General features: G+C 43.3%; 1 protein-coding gene across 3 annotated transcripts in view; it reads right to left on the bottom strand.

Annotated features, from left to right (window-relative positions):
- Positions 1–2,661: 2,661 nt before the first annotated feature.
- The window catches only part of SGK1 (serum/glucocorticoid regulated kinase 1), a 70,547-nt gene continuing 48,978 nt past the window's right edge, over positions 2,662–24,230 (bottom strand). Inside the window, exons 1-12 of one of the 3 annotated variants that reach the window (XM_033055277.2) lie at positions 10,666–10,959; positions 8,043–8,118; positions 7,537–7,612; positions 6,991–7,095; positions 6,437–6,520; positions 6,203–6,334; positions 5,821–5,933; positions 5,508–5,631; positions 5,066–5,161; positions 4,797–4,952; positions 4,600–4,689; positions 2,662–3,901 (exon numbers count right to left, since the gene is read on the bottom strand). In XM_033055277.2, coding sequence (XP_032911168.1) covers positions 3,734–3,901; positions 4,600–4,689; positions 4,797–4,952; positions 5,066–5,161; positions 5,508–5,631; positions 5,821–5,933; positions 6,203–6,334; positions 6,437–6,520; positions 6,991–7,095; positions 7,537–7,612; positions 8,043–8,118; positions 10,666–10,903 — 1,458 coding nt within the window. In that variant the 5' untranslated portion in view covers positions 10,904–10,959 and the 3' untranslated portion in view covers positions 2,662–3,733. Of the gene's footprint in view, positions 3,902–4,599; positions 4,690–4,796; positions 4,953–5,065; positions 5,162–5,507; positions 5,632–5,820; positions 5,934–6,202; positions 6,335–6,436; positions 6,521–6,990; positions 7,096–7,536; positions 7,613–8,042; positions 8,119–8,223; positions 8,398–10,665; positions 10,960–24,230 lie in introns of those variants that run through there. The other 2 variants (XM_033055278.2, XM_033055276.2) reach the window with 2 other exon arrangements.

Below are 24,230 nucleotides of genomic sequence, written 5' to 3'. Positions count from 1 at the left end.
TAGCTGTACACTGTAGATCTGGTACTGCAGTTAAACAGGAGCATAATGTTGTGCAATATTTCATTTCTCGTCTTAGAAGGGTCCAGATGGGCCCAGATTCATCTCAACCTGCCCTTAGGTACCTCCAGTAAGATGCTGAATTAGGGCCATTGGCCAAAGCTCTTTTCTGAGCAGCATCCCTCATTTTTAGCATCTATCTGTAAAAATGTTTCACGAGAGATTCAAGGCTGTACTGGAATCTTGGTTTTTTTTTTCATTAATTTCTCCAGGCTCGTTATAAGTCTGTAGAGGGTGGGCATAAACTACTTTTTAAGAATTTTGGGGAGGAGAGACAGGAACCTCCTGCTTAATTTGCTTATGATCCAGTCTGTCCTCCAGCCTGCTGGGTATAAGGACCACAAGAAAAATAGTCACTAAGAAATTTGTCTTATCTCCCTAAGGCTCATGAAATGGTTCATGGCTTTTGGTACACAGAGATAAGTAGCACACACTGTGTGAGACGTCTGCATCTACGTATTTAAATGTTTTGCATGTATTATCAATACACTCCACCCAAACAGCATATGAAAGCTCAAGCATGCTCACTATGCAGAGTGCAATATAGTAAGTGTTTGAAGTGTATTTGCATTGACCCTTCTGCTAAATAAAGCTATCCAAGCCGGTGGTGGTTACAACACTGCCACTGGCAGAACGTGTGGATGACTGCTTCCATTTTACAAATGAGTGAAATTAAAATACAGATTCAGGTCTTAGTCAAAATAGCTCATAACACCTATGTCACCTGATTTCAGGAATCCTAGCCCTTTGCTTCTCAGTGCAGAGACTTTTCTCTAAAGGAAACACAGACCTTATGGATACAGAAATCCATAAAACAAACAAAACAACAAATCCAAAACCCAGCTGACTTCCACAGATTCTTCCTACAGTCATGACTGTAATACATCAAAATCAGCAAGACCAAAATCATGGATAACTTTTTCTCCTTTTCTACACCAAACAATTGAGACAGCATGTGTTGAATATTCATTGCTAGCAGTTGCAGACTTTTGCAAAAAGCAGCAGCAGCATAATAAGCCTACGCATGGTAGAACAGTTAGAATTACAATCAGACATTGTTTTTTAAAAGGAACCCATTTAAATAATACCCTACATCTTGGCAGAGATGAAAAGCACATGATGTACACCTTTTGAGTCACTGAAGTTCTATACTTCTTCGTTGTTAATTACTCCAGCGGGTTGTTTTCCTTGAAAACGATAGGTGGTATTTAATGTTCTGTTACCCTGGAGCTGCAGTTCTCTGCTCGTGTATCTGCATGCAACACCTTGCTCGTGACTGAGAAATGTGAGGCTAAGATAATGTGAATGCGCAGCTTCATTGCTTAGCAAGTACAGTTTCATTTTCTGTGGAGACAAATTAGCACTATATATTTTAAAATCTCTAGCCTACAAGTCATCAGCACAAAAGATGTTTCAGGAACATTTTAGCAGTGGAAAACTTTGCAGAGCATGTCAGTACACTAACCAAAGAGTTATTGAATGCATGAATTTCGAAGTTTGTTGGGAGTTTGAGGAGGAGGTGACTGCATTCTCTTTCAGATAGTAAAGGGATCTGAAAGGTTTGTTAGCTGCTATAAATTAACATTTTCAGCTCTGTGCGTGGTCTCCCAGAAACCGTTCATAGCTAAAGCCATACGTTTTTCTGTTCCTACATCGAACAGATAATAAAAGCTGGAAAATTACTGCAGGCTTTTATCTCAGAAAGGTAATTAACAGAAATACCACCGCTAATAGAGATTTGCTTACATTGCTTGTTATGGCAGCAGCCTGAGCAACATTGATTGTCCAACTTTTCTCAGCAACTGCTCATCTGGATTCTCAGAATTGCTAAGACCACCAACTGAATTACCCAATGGATAATGGGAGCTGTAAAGAAGGTGCAGATGCTCAGTTCCTCAGAGAAAGAAGCCATACATCACCACACAAAAGAAACTGAATAGGATGACCCCAGAAGAAGTGGTTATCTTACTTGCAGGACATGTGGTAGTAGTACTCAGTAATAAAAAACTATTTAAGTTTAGTTCGTTTTACCCCAGCTGCAACCATACCGGCAGTGGGTGAAACCCAGCTCCTGAATAGATTTTGCAACACTGGTAAACTCGGGGTACAGTGCATTGCCCCACATCCCAGCAGCAAGGTTAATGCATCAGGATAGACTCCCAATAGGGAGTGTTTCCATCTGTCTCATCATAGTCTGTTTCCAGTGTATGTCCACAATGCTGTGCTAAAACATCTGTCTTTGTTACTGTTACTGCAGGAGGCAATGCAAGTGTAGCTGTGCTTTGTCCACACCAGAGAGCAGTACCTTCACTTTGCTTGAAGCAGAGAAACTTGTTTTGGGGAAATGGGAGCATGTGTAGCATGAAAGAACACCCACACTGATACACAACCACTCTTAACACCCACAATTTGAAAACCAAGACATATCTATATACTTTGCCAAGTTGTATCCATGGTAAGACTTCTATGGGTGCAGTTTGATGGAATAACCATCACACCCCTAAGCAAAATTATCTTAGCTGAGTGGCAACTTGGATTTAGTTTTAGTTACTTCTTAAATCTTGCTAAAACTCGTGTTTTAAAATAAGACAGAGTTTATGGAAGTATTTTTCAGGATTTTACTGCAAACCTATGGGTCTGGTCACAAAAAATATGATACATATAACCACGTTAATTATATTACATTACAATGATGGTATACATTACAAGTAAGTCTGTAAGTTTAAATATACATCTAGAGTTACAACTGAATGTACAGATCTTTTTTACAATACATACAATCAGGAATGAAAATCCCTCAAACCCCAAGACCATAAATAATGCCCATTTTACAGATGATACATTTTAAACTAAAAGAAAGAAAAAAAAAAAAGAAAAAAGAAAAGAAACCAACAGCTTTGACCGACTGCAGCTGGGGCATTTTGGTCCATAAAAACCCTTTCTAAAAATAGAAATCTTTTTTCATAGCAGCAATGCTTTCTTCAAGCATTTGGATACAAGTAATTGTGAGCCCATTTCAATAATTTTAGTTGACAGTATAGATTTACAAAGAAATTTCAAAATTACACTTAATTTATCTTCCAAATATGGAAGAAACAAACAATGCCCCACATTGTGGTATCCTGCAAGTGTCACACTGATGCTTTAAACTAAGTCCATCTGTAGTACGCAGACCACACTCATACCATTTGTTCACATAGTAAACCCACATAAATGAACTGAGAAACACACTCTGCAACAGGGAAAGCTTTGGAGCTCACGAGATCTCATCAGAAAAAAGGCACATTTCATAAAATCCTTATCACGTTCAGATAGATCTTCAGGCAAGGCTTTTCGAGCACGATTACAAAACCGCTTGTTCTTACTCCTACGATCCGCCATAGCAGTCAATGGCAGCAGTCACTCTGTTTTTAATTTCCCAAGGAGACAGCACCACTTTGGGGGAAGAACAAATGGAAATGAAAAGCCTGTAAAGCTCATTTAGAGAGTGATGTGCTCTTCAAAAAAGCTTCCAGCAAACAGTGTAGTTGAAATTAAGGCTGCAAAGCTGCCATGGTGGAAATGTGCAAATTCTCTTTCAAGGTGACTGGTCAACTGGCAGTTCCACCAGAAGGCCAAACAAAAAATAAAAATAATAGTTATTATTATTATTAAAAAAATAATAAAAGAAAAACGTTCACAAGAAAGAGTCCACGGGTGGGGCATATGAGAAGCCCAAAAAAGCCTCAGCAGCTTCTTTGACGCTGGCGGTGATGAGGATGCTGTCTGGGGACTGGCCAATGGAGTTAGGGACTGGCTCATCTGTGAACTCCGGATCAAAGTGTCGCAGGTCACTGGGGCCACTCTGTGGAAAGGGCAGAAAAGGAATTTAGACCCAAATATTTTGTGAGTGTGCAATTCAATTTAATATGGAGACAAACATCCTTGTACAGAAACTCACAGTGTTATCACCTCAGGTCCAATGTTTGGCAGCCTTTGACACTTTTAGTTTGACATTTTTTTGTATCCTTTTCTATCACTAAAAACAAGATGATTCTATTTAGGATGTCTACACTTCCACTAAGCCCATGCAACAGAAGCTAAATGCAAACATGGCCACTCTGCCAACACAATTTGCATAGGAGGCCTTTGATCTCTTAGTTATTAAGTGCAGTTTATAAAATGCTTAGGAAACAATGGATCACAACCTGATCCCTCGCTTTACATGTTAGTATCTGACAAACAAACTGCAACTCTGCCCTAGGGAAGCTACTTGCTCTCTTTGACTTCCCCTTTGGCAAAATGGGGAGGCTGGGGATTATTATAAAATTGCCAAGCAAATGAAGCATGCGAGACAACAAAAATACCAGCTAAATTTAGATGGATCGTCAGCAGAAAGTCAATTACCACCTATTATTAATTTTGTTTGGACAGACACAGGGGAAGGAAAGTTGCAATCCCCAAACACAGCCATCCTGCCACCTGCCCCCGGGTACCCCCACAAAGACAAGGGGCAAAAAGACAACACTCTCCATGCACTCTATAATTAGAAGTGATACATACCACATTTGGGTTAAAAGGGGGTGTAATCTTCTTATTAATGAGATCATCCCAGTTAATTGGGGAGAAGAAGATGTGATTCTTAATCTCCATCTGTTAAGAGAGAGAAAAATAGATTAATTCAGACCCAAGCTAATGTAAACAGTGTGGCCCAGTCATCCTCCCACACTGCATGTGGGCACTGGCCAGTTTGCACTTACAAAGTCCTCCTTGGCACCAAGTCTCTTTGTCCTGTCCTTCTGCAAGAGGCCTTCCAGGAGATGTCTGGCTGAGTTGGTAATATTTGGCTTCAGCTGCAAGGGTTTGTTCAAGATATTGTCATACATTTCTGCGGTGTTCCTGCTGTAGAAGGGTGGCTGTAGGAAGCAGAAAAGGGGGAGTTAATGAGGTTGACAAGAAGGCATGGGGTTTCTTGTGGGGAAACGTTGAGTAAGCTAGTTTGATCTGTCATGAAGGATTTGTTTCTTACCAAGCCATAAAGCATCTCGTACAGGACTGCTCCAAGGCACCACCAGTCCACAGTCCGGTCATAGGGCTGCTTATGGAGAACTTCAGGAGCAAGATACTGTGTGAGAGAAGGGAGAGAGTCATGTGAGCCACAGCGAACTTTACAATCAAGAAAGTCTCCCCATTCATGAATGAAAGCAGCTTACTGAATCCCAGCAATATCTAAGCTAAAGGAAAGCTACAATATTTTTACAAACAGGCAGATGGCTTGAGAGCTGCTCTCTCCTGCCCAGCAAGCTACATGTGTCCTACATGTCCTCACTGGCAGCCCTATATTAGAAGGCACATAATGCCCCTGCTCATGTAACCAGCCTACATACACATGGGAGAAGTCAATTTTCACTGATGGGAACAGCTCTTGCTGGTACTGTGAGAGTAGGGGGCTGAGGGCTGGCCATACATACCTCTGGGGTGCCACAGAAAGTGGAGGTCGTGCCATTGTGCTCTATGTTTTCTTTGCAGAGTCCAAAGTCAGTCAAGACAATGTGCCCCTGTGAATCCAGCAGGATGTTCTCTGGCTTCAAGTCTCTGTAGGAAGAGATGAAAGATAAATATTAGAGGAGGTGAAGTGAGAATATTTCCAGCTGTTTACAGAAGTTCACTAAGCCACAACAAAATATAAAAAGCAATTCCAAGCTCCTACTGAGCTGAACTTTTCAATGCTTATTTAACAAAGCACATGTCTTTCTGTACAACAAACTGAACAAGGCTGCTCACCGATAAACGATGTTCAGGGAGTGCAGATAGCCCAGTGCACTGGCAATTTCAGCAGCATAGAATCGGGCTCTCGGCTCCAGGAAGCAACGCTCCCTCTGGAGATGGTAGAACAACTACAGGAGACAGAGAGAACAAAGTCGTGTAAACGGCGCCAAAGCCTGTTAACAATGCACTTAATTAGACTCAACATATATAGCAAGGGAGAACAATAGCAGGAAATGGCCTAACGATCCTTTGGTAGTTCAAAACTTGGCAGGCAGAAATAGTCAATTTAGTAACTTCTCCCACGTGACTTTTTTTGTATTTAAAAGGAAGGGTGAAAATGTCTATCCTACCACCATGCACATGATAGGAAATACTATTTCATTTTCTTACTGCTTACCTCTCCACCATTGATGTAGTCCAGGACAAAATACAATTTGTCTGCAGTTTGGAAGGAAAAGTGAAGCCCGACCAGGAAGGGGTGTTTCACATTTTTCAGCAAGACATTGCGCTCGGACATAATGTGCTTCTCCTGAAAACATCAGAAATCATTAATATTTAGTACATTTGCTCAGCAGTGGCAATAAGAATGTTTCTGATGGACATTACAATGGCATTGTAAAGGGCAGCTTACCTCCTTCTTCTTCAGGATTGCTTTTTTCTGCAGGACTTTAACAGCATAGAACTGCTCTTCTGCCTTATGCCGTGCAAGGAGGACCTGAAAGTGCATAAAATTCAAGAACTGAGCAATACTGAAATCACAACAACTTGTAAACACAACTAGCAACAAGCCTTTACATTAGCTGCTGAGCACTGCCACATCCCTCTAGATTCAATGTGCAAGCCAAGCCCTTTGCTGGAAATGCTTGACACTGTTACCATTCCGGCAGATTAATCTAGCCCAAAGATATTATGTCTAGTTACTTTCTCTTCCAAAAGCAAAGTATATCTATTCTTCACATCTAGTGAACTGAATTCCCTGTCTCTTCTATGACTCATTCAAATGCAGCGTCCCTACTCCTGTCTCCCTCTCCCCACACTGGGCAGCAGGATGTGCTCAGGTTTGGTTTAAGTAACCACCATTCTCCAAAAGCAATACAAGCCCCTCTCTCCCGTATTTCATACAAGAGCTCAAGAGTAAATGAATTTAAATGGAAAAAAAAAAAAACCAAAACAACTTGCGCTTACCTTCCCAAAACTGCCTTTTCCGATCACTTTTAAGAAATGAAAGTCTGATGGTTTGGCATGTGGGTTGGATGATGGGCCGAGATTAATCTGCTGTGAAGGACTGGGCTAGAAAAATAAACAGATATCACATTCATTAAAACAGTTCAGCAGTAAGAGTCCCAACGATTTTTCTCTTCTAAAATTATAAATGAATTGACCGTGAAAATAAAGGTTAACGCTCCTACTGCCACTAAAACTTGATCTCTAACAGATATCTTAAACTAATAGGTATTGGCTAAGAAGAGTCTAACAACCATAGCTTACTTAGAAGTGGTTGTTGAAGTCTCAGACACATTCCATAATGAAATAACAACTCATAATACTTCTTAAATATTTCTTCTTCGTGTTTGAAACAGAAATTTCAGTCTAACCCGATTACTCTTTCTTGTTTACATTAGTGTGCTATGAGAGGCACTAATGCAATACTCACGATGCTAATTTCGCTACACTTCTATTAGTGGCTGAATTGATGTTCTAAAATCGTCACGCTGAGTGAAATCTACTTACCGGAGGAGAAGGATTAGCATTCATAAGTTCAGGCTCTTGAGGCTGAGAGATTTTCAAGATAGACTGAACTTCAGGGCTGCAAGGATAAGAGCACACATGATTAGGGAGTTACCAGGAGCAGCAGGCAGATCTTTCCACCAGAGGGCAAGCATGCATCGCTGAAGAGTTCTGGTTGAGCCTACTACAGAAGGCAACCAAAACAATCTATTCGACTTATGAAGTAAAATTTTTATAGAGGCAGTAAGTTCTAACATACAAAGAAATTTATTTATGCGCTAAGTACAGCATATAATAAGGAGTGGTGACTAGAAATCCCCGACTTATTTGTCCCAAATCCAACTCATGGAAATTGTTACGAAGTGAGTAACACCTCGACAAGACAAATAAACTCTTCCGTAACAGTAACGCCAGAGGAATTACAGTAAACAAACATTATTTTCAATCTAGATCCCGCAATATCTAGTGATATTTGTGACTGAAATCCCCTCAAAATTTCTGATACTTACTGCTTGCATGCATAGGAGTTGGTGGCTATCTTCTGAATGAAGTCGTTTAGTCCCATTCTTCTCTGCTTCATGAAAGCTGTAGAGTAAAGGAAAAGGAGAAACAAAATCGTTAAGCCACCCTGACAGAAAAACCACAGCCCCCTGAGCATCTTCAAAGAAGCCAAGTCTCTACGCCGCTCACCGATGAGGATGGCCACCATCCCCCTCATCTTCGAGTAAGTCAAAGTAGGACCAGACCCTTCAGCTGCTTTCACGGTCATTTTGAAGCCAGACGGGGGTGAACAGAAAGCGCACAGTACCACCAGCTCCCAGCACCGCACTGACTTGGCGGAGCACCCGGCGGCGTTTAAGTGGCGGCGGTGATGGGCGGGACCGGGGCGGGGCGGCGACGATCGCACCCCCTCGACGTCCTTTGGGGGGCGGCCAGTGCCCGCCCCGGGAATGTCGAGGGTGGGAGGGGAAGGCGGTGGTTGCTGCCTTTACCACCGCCCTACCTTGGGCGCAAGCCTCAGGGGAGCCCCTCCACAGTACCTTGCCTCAGGATGCCGAGCATCCACAGGCAAACGCATCAAATCCTTTTTTTTCTTCCCCCTTGACAGCAAACTCCCGTAACCCCGGCTATCTCTCTCCCCCTTCCCCCCCTTTTTTATCGGGCCCTACTTATTTTACGGTTATATAAAGTTGAAATCTGCCTCTGTCTTTAGGACGACCACCTCTTCCGAAAGTGTGGGTGTCCCCCCCACCACCCCGCAGCCTGCGTCCGCTCTCGGTCCCGCCGCACTGGGTGAACGGCGATAAGGGACGCTGACGTTTCCCTGAAGGAGCCGTAGTGACTCAGAGGAACAAAATTTCCTGCCCGGTTTTCAATAAAACAAACAAATCTCCCTTCTGTGCACTGCCCTGATCCTGGCTGGGACATAACTAAAAGGGGAAAAAAATGTATTTTTTCAATGCCAAAAAGCAACGGGAAAAAAAAGAATTCGTTGCCTGAACTTGGAGAGAGCAGAAATCTGCTTCTAGAAAAGGTGGGAAAATGACCGAAGACTGCACAAGTACAGTAATGGAGAGGGAATTTAAAAAAAAAAATTAAAAACAAAAAAAAAAGGGAAGCAGCCCCGCTCTGCAGATTTTTACTGTACACGGTCATTTGGGAACGCCGTGTACCCGGGATTTAATGGCTCAGTCGCTACCTTGCGGGCGCGCCGGGGGCACACCGGGAGCGCTGGTGCATGCCCGAAGCCCAAGGTGAAAGGATGCAGCCGGGGCCCTCCTGCCGGGGGGCGCAGGAAGGCGCGGCGAGCGCTACCACGGCCTCCCGCCTGGCTCCCCCGCCGGGGCGCATCCCCGCTCGCAGCCCTGGCACGGGTCCGGGGGGTGCCGAGCTCCTGCGCCCTACAGGCGGCTGGAACTTTCCACTCGACGGGCTGTTATTCATGCGAGTGTTTCGCCTCGCTGTCTGAACGAAGGGCGCTGGGTTGCGGCCAGCTGCTCCAGCTGCAACCTGCCCCCGTCCTCCCCCCGCCCGGGGACCGTCTTTTTACTCTTTTTTTTTAGTCTGCACCCGCTGCTGCTGCCTCCCCCCACAACCACCGCCGGCCGCTGGGCGGCATCCCTTGGCAGATGCCTGTCCGCCTCGGGGGGGACGGCAAGCACGGCAGCACGGCAGCCGTCAAAGGGAGCAGCTCACCTCCACCAGCAAGACGGATGACCCGGAGAGACCCCTGCGAGCTGGGCACAGGTCTTTAAAAAGCGCTGCAAAGCGTTATAGGGAAAAAGCAAAGAGGGAGGATTGCCGGCTACGCTCCGAGCCTCCGGTGTCCTTCCCGGAGCAAGGGGCCCTTGCCCGGCCCCGTCGTCCCGGTGCGGGGAAGTGGAAGGGAGCCGGCGCCAGGGAAGGAAGCGGCGACGGGAGAAGCAAGGAAATGCGGACTGCAGCTGGCGGGGCTCTAGGTTCTCCCACTTGTAGCTTTCCTCACACTGTTGCACATAGAAATTGCCACTCTCATTAATGTAAGTGGAGAACAAAAAAAAAATTTCCACAATAAAGCATGGGATTCAAAACTATCCTGAAAAAAACCCCGCTTGATAGATTGAAAGAGACGCAGACAGTTTCCTCTGCCGCCCCTTCGTACTGTTTTCAGAGTACGTACTGCTGTTAAAAACCGCTCGGGACCAACAGTTTGGAGGGTCACCAGAGTCCCCTGCCCGCTGCCCCCTGGCATCTCCAGGCTACACGACGATGCCCCCCGGCACGTTCCTGCCAGCTGTGCACAGAGGCAAGCGGCTCCCAGCCCGCGGGCAGTCTCCAGCACAACCCATCCTCAGTTCTGCACAGCTTGCCAGAGGCTGACACCCACTGCCGTCCTCCGGGCTCAGCCGGGGCCCCCCACGCCGCCCGCAAGCTCCCCCGCTCCAGCCGGCTACGCCAGCACCAGCGCCCTCGCCCCCGCTCTGCGTCGGTCTTTTTGCAAGGGCTCCGCTGCTCTCGCCAAGTCACCTGGCCTCTGTTCGTACCGAGCGCTGCCTCGGCTGTGCCCCGCACGCAGCCCGGTGCATCGCTGCTGGCAGGGTTCTTTTCCCCGTGGAGAACAGTTCTCCTGCCAGTGCGGAGCGGTGAACCCACCTTTCAGCGACGACTTCTCCTCTTTGCCCCTCATTTTGCTGCCTGCCGGGACCCCGTGCGCGGCGCGGCGGCGCGGAGGCTGTGGCTGGGCTCCCGCTCCCGGCCGCTGCTGCAATCCCGAATAACTCCCCTTCCTGGCCGGGCGGCCCGCAGGCAGGAGGGAGGCGGCGAGGGCGGCGAGGCCGGCCGGCGCTCCGGCTGACCCCTTTATGGACGCACTATCGAGGGCGGCTGACATGCGGGAGCGTTATAAAGTTCAGCACGGGCCGCCCCGCACACTCTGCCCCGTTGCAACATCGCCCTCAAAATTACTGTAATCAGCGCGCACACAAACACGCGCACGGGCGGAGCGGGGCGGGGGGGCCGCTCCGGCCCTCCCTGACCTGCCGGCCGCGGCCGGCCCTGCCCCACGGAAACTCGCGCTGCCCACGCTCCCCCGGCCGAGGCGCGGTGCGAGCGGCCGCGCACCCAACGCGCGGGTCCTGCTCCCCCTCCTCTCCCCTCCGGGACGGGCAGACGCGAGGCGGGGGCTGCCGCTGCTGCCCGCGGGGGGTGCGGGGCTGCGGCTACCGGCCGGGCTTCCCCGCCGGCCGGATAGCGCCGGGGCGGGACCGGCGCCCCGCTCCGACCTGGCACCCTGCGCCTTCCGCCGGCAGCGCCCCGGCGGCGCCCCCCGCCCGCGCGGCACCGCTGCCCCGCCGCCCGCCACCGCCCGGCCCGGCGCCGCGCACCCGGCCGCGCCCCGCCGCGGGAAGCTGCTGTCCCTCCGGCCCGCACCCACCTGCCGGCTCCCGCACCTGGCAGGTCCCCCGCCCCGCGCCCGAGGTGCCGCGCAGCAGCGATGTTCTTAACGTGGAAGGGAGCAATGCCCCCCAAGGGACACTAGGATATATTATTGTTGCATTAGTTAAAATTAATGCAGCGTTTTAAGCTGATGGACTGGGTTCTCCAAAGCCCGGGGTGTCCTAAAGTTGCATTTTAAAACTTTTCCTTACAGTGAAGGCAGCAAGCCTCAACCGTTGAAAGTCACTAGAGAACACAAGAAAGGAGCAAGTAAAGATCCCATTTCTCAGATGCCAAGTCTTATATGAAAGCATCAGACACTGTGAATATCTCAATAAATTGTATAAAAAAAAATTGTACAGACAATGGTTTAGGGCTGTACAGCTAAAAAGTACAGCCCTAAAAAAGCCCTAAAAAGCACAGGAAAAGAATCAGAATTACAGTGATGTTCCACACTCATGTTACTCTTCTACATCAGCCTAAAACATTTACAAGCTGTATTGAAATTCTAAATTAAGAGGTTTTTCAAAGCAAAATGAAGAATAATGATAATAAAGAAGGTAGATGCTGTAAATTAAAGCAAAAGGGAGACTCGGCAAACAAAATATTAAAAGTTTATAAAACTCTTTACCCTGGAATGTGAACACTCTGAAAGAATGGGTGAGTTCAAGAACAGATGGACAAATCGGTAGGAAAAAAGCACCCAAGATTTAACTAGACAGGCAGTGTGTCTGATGTGAAATATTCCTGTACCACAAATTCCTGTAAGCCAGGGATGGGTTGGAGCGTATCACTGAATAGGTGCCTGTTCTTTCCTTCTCATATAATAATGTAATGTTAGATAATGATAACTGACCAGCTAACCCAGTAACCCTGTCTGACCTGCATGGACTTTGGGCCCACACTGACCTTCTGACAATCTTATACTGCCCTTCTAAGTGACATGATACTGCTTCATCAGTACCAGAGTTTAACCAACTCAAAAACTCCAGGAACTGTTGCTCACTGGCAAGAAGGAAGAGACCTGATTTGATTTGTAACCTAATGTGAAGCATTTGGCTCTGCCAATGTATTCCATGTAAAAGCAGCGCTAGCTAAACAGATGCTCATGAAGCTCTTCACCATGACAGCCTCCAAAACAGGGCCTTGCATCCAGGCTGTGAGAGTTGCAGAAATAAATACACAGACTGCTGGAACCACGGGAGATTTAGGCAGAGGGCAGAGCAGATGCAACGTGCTGGCTTACTGGTGTGGGTCATCCCAGGGTCCTGCTGACACAGAGATTGGGACATGCCTGAAGTAAAGCCAGGAGGAATGTGAATTGATTTATTTTAAAGAAAGAACAGCAGCTCATCACTAGTGTGGGCCTGTATTGCTCAAAGGAGTTCAAAGCACATTCAGCAGTAGTTGAACTGTGTAAATTCGTCTCCCTAGAAAACCCTTGCTGTTTGGAGGGTTTATTCGGTGGGCAGGCAGGTTTTAGTCCTGCCTGACACTGCTTTCAGGAGACAGAGAAACTTCTCCCTCTTGCCCTTCAGGAAGGTCAGAGGCTTCAACAGCCTACATGGTAACTGGAACCTGTGAGCTCTCTTCTGATTCTGTCCCTGTTCTCATTGTGTGATGTGGATTTCAGTGCCTCAGTCCTTCAGGAATTCAATTCTCTGATAGCTTCTGAACTTCGGTTTGGCAATGAATTCAATGCTGAATAAATGAATTCCTGCTTACTTATCTTGCTGAATCAAGACCTTAGGATGCAGCAGGTTCCTAGAATTACTTGGCTGACTCTGGAAGGAAACTTCTTTGAATTCTGCAAATATTTTCAGCAGTATTTGGCTTTGGGTTAATTAAACGAAGATAAAGTTCAGGCTTTGCACTGCAGGAATGACACAGCTCCCAACTACAGAAGACAATGATACTCCTTAACAGCATCTGTTTTCTGAAGCAAAATCTGATAAACTTTTGTTTTCCTCCTGTAAATCCTGAACAAAAAAGTCTCCAGCCTTATAATTAAGTTTCATGTGCAACAGCCAAAACTTTCAGTCAAGACCTTCAAGCTGCCCCCACAAATGATATCTATGAGTAGCAGCAAACAGATAAGGAACTGAGTAACATCTTTAATGATAATTCCAACAGAGATTTTAAATCAGGAGCTTTCAAATGCTGTCAACAGGTCTGCTGGACATTGTGTTGACAGGAGGTTTATTGACTGAAGCCCCTATTGATCTGGAAATATCTAATTGATTTCAGTGCCATATTTTGCCAAATACAAATTTGGAACATCTTTTATTTCCCTTTTGTGATGTTTATAGAGCAGGTTTACTGCATTGTCAATAAGAGGCTTTAGTGCCAAGGGATTATGCTCACAGGATCACAGAGTGATGCAGGGCTGTGCTGAGAAGAAAGTAATTCCCATTCTTCTAGAAACCAGTGGAAAATTACAGCATTCTTTAGATTAACTGACCTCTAGTTAAAATAGCTGATAAACAATGTCCTGACCTCCATTTTATTTCCAGCACGTGGATTTGAGTCTAACAGAGTTGTTGTCACTGTGACTTTATGAGTAAATTTTGCAGGTGTTTCAGCCTGTAGCAGTTGGAGAGGGATGACTGCAGGAAAACCATATTTGTATGCCTTCCCCTGAGTGTATCTTCCTGGGAGTGTGCCACCCCAAGGTTAGTAAAAGTCCTTGCAGTATTGTGCAGTCTGTCTAGCTTAGAGTTCTCATAAAACAGCATTGGATGACAGATACTTAAATTCATTATTAATGTTATGAACTTTAATGTGCTGTGACTGCACAGAATCTGGTCTTACCAGAACTTAATAGTGCTAATATGGAAAAGGAGGTGAAAACATATGATGGAAAAGTGATGAAAAACGAGTCATGAGAAAAATGAACATTCTTAGTGATGCTGAGTTCAGTCTGCTGTTTTCCTTCAGTCACAAGGCAGCCTTATGTGAGGAACTCCAGAGTGAACAGTGTAAACATATACTGTCAGCTGACTCTTGTACTCAGATTTTTTCTTCCAAAACTTTCGTTTTTAAAGGATAATAGCAGAAGGGCATTTAGGCATTTTCTATGAAGGTCATAATCTGTACAAGTTTTCTTGCACATTTTGCATGAAATAGATGTCAGCTGAACTAACCTAGCTCTGGGGACATCTCTTTTTCCCTTATCTCTTCATATAGTGTTCCACTAGGCGTTGGCTACCATGATATCTCAATGCCCTTTATGTGTGTACAGAACCCCCATCATCATGATTATCATTATCATCAGCTCATTATCTTTAAAGAAAAGATCTCTTTAAGCCTGTAAATCCTCCAGCAGCCTTAGAGATAAGATACTAAATGATGTAAATGGAGGGAAAATTTGTCAAAGAGAGTAATTTTTGCTAGAGAGTTCAGCTGGGTCTTAACTCAAAACAACATATTCAGTTCTTGGCGATGTGAAAACAAAGGCCTGATAAAAGAAGAGGCACGCTGCCAGGTGTCAATACCTTTCCTCTTGGTGATACCATTGTGTCTCTTGCCATTATACTGAGTTTCAATGTTCCTTATTATTTGTAGGAGCTTTTCTTTCAAGAAGTGCTAAAAGGTGTCCCGGGCAGAAGGATGCAAAATATGCATGCTGAACAGGGTTTTATCTACAATGCAGTGATTTGTGTTTAGTGATTTATGATTTTTGGAGATACTGGGTTCCTTTCAGATAAATGTAGGGTAATTACAGTATTTCTGAGTGTAGATTAATTAGTCTAAGCTAGAGAGCAAGGGTAGAAGTGTTAGTTTTGCCCTAGGTAACTGGTCCAAAGTAGAGTAAAAATATTTATATATTCATTCATAATATATTTATCTTCCTTAGGTTTTGGCACTCAAGTTAGGCACATAGTCACCAGATGTACCCTCCTTGGTCAGAAGAGGCAAATAAGCACCCGAAGGCAACTCAGTGTATCTGTGGCCTGAATCAGGCAGTGTTTACTGTTTAGTTGGAGTTTGGTCCTGAAATCCACAGATAAGTAGAGGCTGATTTGAATTATGGACATTTCTTCTCTTATTTTTGAAGTTTTACATATATAAGATGGGAAATCACTTTAGAGGATCATTTTTGTAATGTACAGTGAGAGAGCTGGTAATTTTATTCCTGATTTATATATATTTTCATAAAAGAAAATATCCTGTGGCAAGTGTCAACACCATATATGTTAGCCAGAGATTCCCAATTTTAGTCCTATTTAGTTGTGGACCTGAAAAAATACTTGAAATATTGTTGTAACTCTCCATAGTGCTCCTCAAGGCTGAATTATACGTGTTGTCTTCCAGCTTCCCTGTGTGGTCGTGTGTTGCAGTAGGTATACAAGACATACCAGTTTTCTTGAAATTAATTGACATTATCTTGCCTTGCATTGTGCCTGATATAATCTCAGAGGGATGTGAAAATATTAGTTCTATTTTACAAAGGTGGGAATTGAACCACAGGGTAGACAATGTGTCTCGTCTCAGGGAGATTTGTGGCAGAACTAAAAATTAAATACAGAGCTAACTTTCTCCCATTCTAGCATCTGGGTTAAGATGACTGTACAGCAATATATATTCCATATCTGCCAACCTTATTTGTGTCATTACATGCATTGTTAACAGACAGTTTTGGATGGCAAGAGCCAGAGCAGGCACTGGAGGCATTTGCTGGAGGAATGGTACTGAGATATCTGATACTACCATACCCCTGGTTCCCTTCACAGCAGGAGCCACACCTCACAGTGAAAAATGAGGGACTTGGAACACTGGCAACCTAAAAGGCTGTTATTCCAGGAAGGACCTGAATCTAGATTTGTGGGGAAGGAAGGAGGTATAACCATATTAACACTGCACTGGCAACTGGTAGTATCACCTGCCACCATGCAACATGTTGGAAATGCTAGGAAAGTGCTTTTCCCACAGCACACAATCACCACAAAGAACATTACAGCAATACAAAGAAGTCCCACAGCTGTTTCACAGACAGACACAGAAAGAAAAAGCCACAAACATTCCCAACATTAATTTATCTTTTTCAATTCCAGATTCCATTTTCAGACCTGTTCAGTCATTCACTGCACTATGAATCTCTTCACAGTGTTCCAATTAGTCCATCTTTTAACACCTTAAGCCCTAAAGTGAATTGGAAACCTTTGATACGGGTTTGCTAGAAGGTGCCTTTAGTTTTTTGCGAATGCTTTGTTTAACTCTGCAAAGAAAAGCTCAAGCGTTTTGTCCATAGGTTTACTAGACTTCATGACCAAAAGAAGATATATAACATATATGGAACATATAACCTGTCTGCGTAACAACTCTTGCATCTGCTGCTGTGTACATCGGGTCCAACAACTTTACCTCTGAGGTTTCTTGTTTCTTCCTCTTAACTCATATTTGACTATCTCCAAATCCAATTCAAGGATAAGAATCAGGAGGTTTGACAAGCACAGACCCATGCACAGTCATGCAGTGGACCACAGGCTGTAGTATATGACCTTTCCAGCCTTCAGCAAAGACTTCCTCATCCCCGTGCATCTGCATCTGCTCATCAGCACCCACATGGTGGGTGTTACCAACCCTTGGATCAGCTGGCAGATCTCTATGTGGGAGCTCCCACTGACTTGCATTAGTCAGCCAGGTGATGAGCAGCTGGGCACAGCCTCTTCAGCTGGCACAGCTCAAGTTGGAGGCAGTGGAGGCAGACATGTCCCAGCCCACTGAGTGGGCAATGCATAGTGTTATTGATATTACACACCTTCACTGCATTGATATTTTAAACTTAAAAAAAAAAGGATACAGAGTTGTAAGTGTGCCATGCTCCAAGTAGTTGTGGTACTTCTCTAATGCTCCATTAGAACCTTAGCTATGATATTTTTTCAGAAAGTGCTTGCATGCAGGAATGGGGAAAAGCAGGTCTAGCTTATTGGCTTGCTGGTGAATGCAGTGTGGCTGGTACATAATTCTCAGTGTGACACTAATCTCTATACCCTCAGTGAGATGACCACAACACCTCTCTGCCTAGCTGGATGTAATGCCTCGATCTTTCACACAGGACAGGCTTAATAATGCTAGAGAATTTTATTTTAGGTTTTGGGGTTTTTTATAAAAGAATGAACTCGAGAATCAACCTATGTGTCTATGTGTTTTTAAGAGAGCATCAGGAAAACTGAGTCCTAGAACTCTGACTTGTGAACATGCCTTAGCTTGCTGCAATATAGGAAACATTACTAATCAGCTTGTACTTTGTTGACAGCGTAGTTCTTTAGAAAAACAGATAAAGTGCCAGGTGAAGAAATAAAGAGATTAAGCAAAGCACTGTCCAGTGAGATAGGAGGTTGAAAACAAGACTTTCTGCCTTTGGTGTTCTAGCACTAGTGTAGACAGATGAACCACTGAGGGCAAATTTAGAGCTTGAATGCAGAAAGGCTAAGCATCATTTAGCTGCCAATGGCAGCATTTAGTCATTTGCAAAGCATAGCACTGTGGACTTCTCTATAGTTATAGGAAACTCTCTGACCAGTGCTGTTATTCATGATTTTCACTCCACAAAGATTTTCACTTATGCATGCTTTTATCCTGAGACCTTCAAACCTTTAAAGAGGCAAATAGTAACAGCGCCATTTTAAAGAATGAGGAGATGGGGAAGTCAGATGACTTAGGTCACTGTCATATGATGAGCTTGAAATAGAATAAACATTTTGTGAGGCTTGTGACTTTCAATCCCATGCTCAACTTATTGGACATATAGCCCACCTCCTACAAAACAAAACTAGACAGCACCTTTGCTCCTTTGGTGACGGACCCAGACCGACTGACTCTAAAGAGTGCTTTAAATCACAACTGTTGGACTCAGAATCAAAGTCAAATGCTGCCTTCTCCCAAGTTTTGTGAGGTTTGAAAATAACATGAGCTACAGAAAGGAAAGACATTTCTCAGAAAGAAAGAAAGTGTTAGTGCCAGTGTTTGAGATATGAAAGTATGAAATATGCAATAAGCTGCCTATGCTAAATTCAACTGAGTAGTAATTCTGTATCTGCCTAATCCTATTTTGATTTCACTGTATCTGTTTCAAAATAGATAGCACAGGGTAGTAAAGTATGCTCAGTTTTGTCTGGAGGCAGCATTGTGAGTACTTTTTACAGACAACAGTTTTCTCATATTTAGATTATGTATCTATATACATATATATATATACATATATATTATATAAAATCTATTCTATCTTGTTTGACTCTTCTGTGTTGAACAGCATACATAGAACTTACAACTTTTTCATCTCGTCTCAGGTCACACTGATGAAAGGTCTGTTAAGTACTGAAACCCCAGAGCACTCTCCTTGATTATTTCAAGTATATTTGTCTTTATTTGCTGCAACCACAACTAGTGAACTTCCAAGCCACTTTGGCTGTGTGAATTGAATCACAGCATAATATAACATAACTTCTATTCATGCATTTGTGCTCACTGAAACATACTTATATGTACAGTAGTGACTAATGAACTAGTGAACATATTTGTTCACAGCATAATAGAAAATGTATCTTGTTCTTGGAGTGGGGAAAAGTCTATTACGAGGTTAGAAACTGTGAGAACCAACATTATTCCATTAATATAATGAGTATTTTCTCTTTATAAACATTTTTAATCTCAGATGTGGTGTTTTTAAATATTGAAGAATATTATGAGACTGATACATCAGGTCCCACTTTGTTGTATAAGCCTATTTGTGGCTACCAGGAAAGGGCATAAACTTCTCTGAGCACTCTGAACATGTCTCAGTATCTTGTGCCTATAACAGTGTCTCTCAAGCCTTGTTAATTCAGGGATTACCTAGTTTTTTTGAAAACTATCAATGGATTGCCTTATGCACCACAGCTAAAAGATTCAAATTCACAAAAAACCCTATAATGAATCTAAGCTTTGCGTGTTCACTTACTTGTCTTTGTCAAGAGTGTTTCGAGAATATTATTTCATTCATTTCTATGGGGTTTTTTTTGCTTTACTTATTACTTAGAAAAATTTTGCAGCTGTTGTTTTAGGTCACCAATGGATGTTCAATGGACTTTTAGTTCTGTCAAAGACAGTGAGATACCTCTGAATTGCATCTAACATGAACCATTACTGGAGATGAGATCCTGGACCATGAGAACCTTTACTTGGAACAAAGAGGCAATTCAAATGTTCTTTAAGCAATTTAAGAATGCTAAACTGATTAAAACTATTTTATCAATATATTACAGCTATTGACTTGTAAAAAGTCCTGTTTCGTAACACACCATCATTTTCACAGGAGATCTTAAAATAGATTTCAAAATCCCATTTTACTCTGATTTGGCTCCACAGGAAGAAATGCAGGCTTCCAGGCTATCTTCCAGGAGCATGGTTCAGCATCCTGACACTTCTGTGGGTCCAGCTTACAAGAAATGTGGAACTGCTGAGATGCTGAATTCTTTTCACAATGCGAAATGTTTAGACTGCTAAGAAAGGAAAAAAAAAAAAAAGGGAACTAATGTGGGAGTGTGTGGGGAACTCCATATAGAAAGAGGAAGTATCGTGTGACTGATCAGGAAATGGGTACAAAGCATGTGTTTTGGTAGTATTTTCACTTGTTTTGGGGGCATTTCCATAGAGAACTGGAATCTGGCCCTGTGCTTAGGTATTACTTCACTCCAGAGTGAAAGGCAGGCACTAATTTGGAGCGAAACACACCAGCTGTCAGCCTTTGCACATAGCAACACAGCACAACAGCTGAAGGCAGGTCGCACAAACACAACATCCCACGGAAATAGCAGTGTTGTAGAGCCATTCTGGGCTGCAAGAAAAAACAAACAATGCTCTGACTTCTATAAAAAGAGAAAGCTATTTTCCAGGCTGTATTTTCTGAGAGGAATTAGTTCTCTTTTACCCCCAAAACTCTGGGATACATCTGTGCTACAAAAACTCCAGGGAAATATGCATGGCAGCAAGGTGCAAACACAATGAAAGTCCTTTCTGATCCTGCCTGCCAAGGCATTTCTTTCCCATGCACAGATTTGACAGGATAGAAATTTAGCCCTCATCTTTCCATAAACATTATCTAGTCTGGAGTACACTGCCAACACTTGTGATGTCAGGGCTGTTCATTCCTTTGGTTTTGTCATGTGACTTTTTTTTTCCAGAACCAAGGAAAAAGCCCAAAAATGTGACAGTTCATCTTGTGTAGACTGAAGTTCTGCTTATTCATTTTCTCTTGAGCAAGTTGCTGTTAGTCAGATGTTTGCAGAGTTGTGGGGAGGGTAATGTGCTGCCCTCAGTGCAGTGAAGTAATTTTTAGGGGAAGTCCTTGCATGGGCAATTTGATTCCCCTTATTAAGTCATTCCTCAGTCAGCTGGAAGACAGAGGCGAGCTTGTGTATCCTGGTGCAAGTGAGCAACACAGAAAGCTGAGACAAAATCCCTAACAGAGGATATTTTGGACCTTCCACTCCAAAATAGAAATGTAATTCTCCTGCAGAGTTATAAAGGGACTGAAATAAATGAAAGATTTATTTCAGGGGCTATCACCATAAAGCTCCTGAGCAACATGCTCAGTGATGTAGAGCGAGACAATTATTTGCAGGACTCTTTTTGCCATTGGTTTTCCTCTCTCTGGAGAATGAAACTTCTTAGCTTAAGTGATTTCAACTTGACCCATCCCCATTTGTGAAGTAGATCACATTAGCCTACACTTGTCTGGATCATTCTTCCTGGTTGCTTCAAGTTGAAGCCAGATCTCTGAAAGCAACATCATCAGCTACAGTCACCTTCAGTGGAACATCATCATCTTCAAAATTATTAGAGATAATTTCTCATGTTTTTATTTCATAGGGTGAAGTCAAATAGGATGTAGGAAGTGGGACAGTTTTGACCACCAACTTCAAGAAAGATATTATGAAACTGGAGGGAGCCATAGTGGAGGACTAGTAAGGTTCTAGGGCACAGGACCACTGAGGAGAGGCTGAAGAGCTGAGCTTGTTTAATGAAGAGGAGGCCAAAGGCATATGATCAAAGCTACAATGACACCAGAACCAAATTCTTCCCAGTGGTGGCAGAAGCTGCAAGAGGGGGCAGTAAGATGAGTGTTCAGCTTGGCCATTAGGAAACAAAATGCCCACCTGGAGCATAGGGCAGCCTGGTAGAGGTTGCTTAGAGAACTGGAGGAAGCCCTCTCCCTGGAGGTTTCCAAGCCTTGACCAGAAAAAATCCATATTGATCTGCTCCAGCACTGATCACAGTTGGGCCTTGGAGTGGGATGGGTGATCCCCAGGGCCCCTCTAAACAACATTATAGCACCAAAAACATGCATATGTCCCCTCAACACTTAGTGTAGAGTTCTTCATGTTGTCCCTCATTTAGCCAATCCCTCCTGAATGGGAAGAGGAAGAATATATTTTTTCTTTTTTTTTTTTTAAGTGAAGGATCATATAAATAACTAGAACAGCTAAGGCAGTTCTGGTAATAAGTAGAATACCTCTAACTCTTGCTTTAAATGGAATACATCTCAGGCAGATAGTGTGCCTTCAATTTTTACTCCCTTTCAAAACTCAAATTTTTGCAAGTGCTGGAAGATGTGCAAGTAGAGCACAATGCTGAAAGCCCAAGAAACATGCCCAGCAAAGCAGAACTTGTACTTTCTATTGTTAAAACTCTGTTGGAATTCTGATATGTCTTTTATGTACAGCAGACCTAGGAGGAAAAAGTTTGTGTGCATGGAGAAATATCTCTGTCCCCCAGCTAGTCTGGTCTTGAGCTTAAAGGGTATCTATAGAGTCCAGGCTGTGGTAGGTCACTCTGTATTAGAATGTATTAGAACTGAGAATAGTCTCAGTTCTACAAACCAGTGCAGACACTGGTTTTATTTTTAGGTAGACAAGTAGCCTTTTTTAGTGGGATGATTCACATCCACGTAGTGATGTATACATGTGCTTCCAGAATGAACATTCTTTATTTGTTGTTTCAATATTTGTGTCTTTTTTTCTGAGTTATTCTAATGGTAATCCTTGTTCAATTTTTTTTTTCCCCTGGGGCTGTCTACAGACATCCAATGCTTTTTATGGAGAGGTGTTTCTTTTAAAGTTTCTAATTCCTTGGTATGAATAAATTCACTTATTTTTACTGGGATGCTGTAAATACTTTGTTTAGGATGGGTTGTAAGCCACAGTCTTGCATTTTCTTTTAACATATTTGCAATCTTATTTTTTGTCCAGCCATATTAAAAGCAACAGCAATTTTCCATCTGTTTTAATTTGCAGTAAATGACTTTATGCTGCTGCATTTTACACAGACAAGATCTTTCTTCTTCAGTAATTATTTCAAGACAATGCTGTTCAAATGATGTGATAGACTAAATTAAAATTATAGCATACCTCAGGTAAACCAAGCAATTTTGTGAGACCATATTAAATTCTGATTATAACAAAAGGTTTTAAATTAATTTCCATCACTACTGCACAGCTTTACAAATCTTCTGAGAAGTACAGTGACAAGGCATATATAAGTATCTGCTTGACACTACAGAGGGTATCAAGGACCATTGTGACATAATTTAAAATTAATCAATGTCAAGGACTGAGATCACGCCCCTTAGTCCACGAATTCCTGAGAAGTGGGAAGATTTCTGAGTTTTTCCAACAGTCTTAGACATCAGTCATTGCTACAGTTTACGTAGAAAAGTTTAAAACATAGTTTATTCTCCACACGAACAGAAGTCTCTCATCTCCTGTGCAGGAGCTGAAGAAGCAGAAGGTGTCCTTGAAGAGGCTTTCAACCCTTTCCTAAGGCAATTGTCAGCCTGCTCTCTGCCTGGGGCCCTGAAAGGGAATTAGGGGCTAGTGCTTAGCAAGCCTTAGCTAGCCCTTCTGTCTTCTGAAACACGTTTACCTCAGAGTATTTGCATTGGTGTGAAAAGGATTAAAAGTCTCTTCAGTCAGGCTGAAGTCATTCTGTTATTGGGTCCATTTGTGCTGTGTGGAGGTAAGGGCTGATGGATTCCAGCATGCTGCTACATTATTTTCTGCTTTGGTTAGGGTCCCCCTTTCCTGGACAAACCTCACCCTTTGGGAAGGGCATTGAAACAGATTTCTCTTGCAAAATGTATTGCAGGAAAATATAATACAGAGAAACCTTGGGCAACCACTACTAAAGAAAATATTTGTATTTTTTCCTTGTAAGGAAGCAACATAATGCCTACTGTCAAGATCATTTTTACAAGCAGCATTAAAAAATTACAGAAAAGTATAGCAACTTTTCCAGTGGGATATGCATTCAATATGACCTTTTTAATTAGCTTATTTAGATGTCTGTAAAATTCAAAGCAATAGTTCTCCTTGGGCAGGAGCCAATCAATCACAATGAACAACCAGGAGACCCCTGATACTTGGCTTCTGTCCTGTGCAAAATTTTCCTAGGAATTTACCCTATTAATCTTGCAACAACCCATGCATTTGTGTGATTTATGGCTTACCTGTGTCCATAACACACAAAAATCTTGTAGATGACGGGCCCTGTACTGCTTTTCAAACATATGATGCTCTCCTATAAGGTCTGGAGGTCTTGTCAAATTGTGGATCCCTGCTGGGGAATCAGGACCTCAAATATACTAAAGCCACAGTTTGGATACTGTCTGGAAGGGATACTGTGAAGGAAATGTTAGGGCAAGAGAAAAGGTCAGATCTGGATATGGTACCTCCTCATCACCCTGCTATTTTCTTCAGTAATGTTTTTTTCATCCTCTTGCCTTCCCTTGCTTTCATCCTCCA

Source organism: Catharus ustulatus, chromosome 3 (assembly GCF_009819885.2).
Source record: "Catharus ustulatus isolate bCatUst1 chromosome 3, bCatUst1.pri.v2, whole genome shotgun sequence".
Taxonomy (NCBI): domain Eukaryota; kingdom Metazoa; phylum Chordata; class Aves; order Passeriformes; family Turdidae; genus Catharus; species Catharus ustulatus.
The sequence above is the reverse complement of the archived record's forward strand: the minus strand, read 5'-3'. Positions and strand labels throughout refer to the sequence as shown.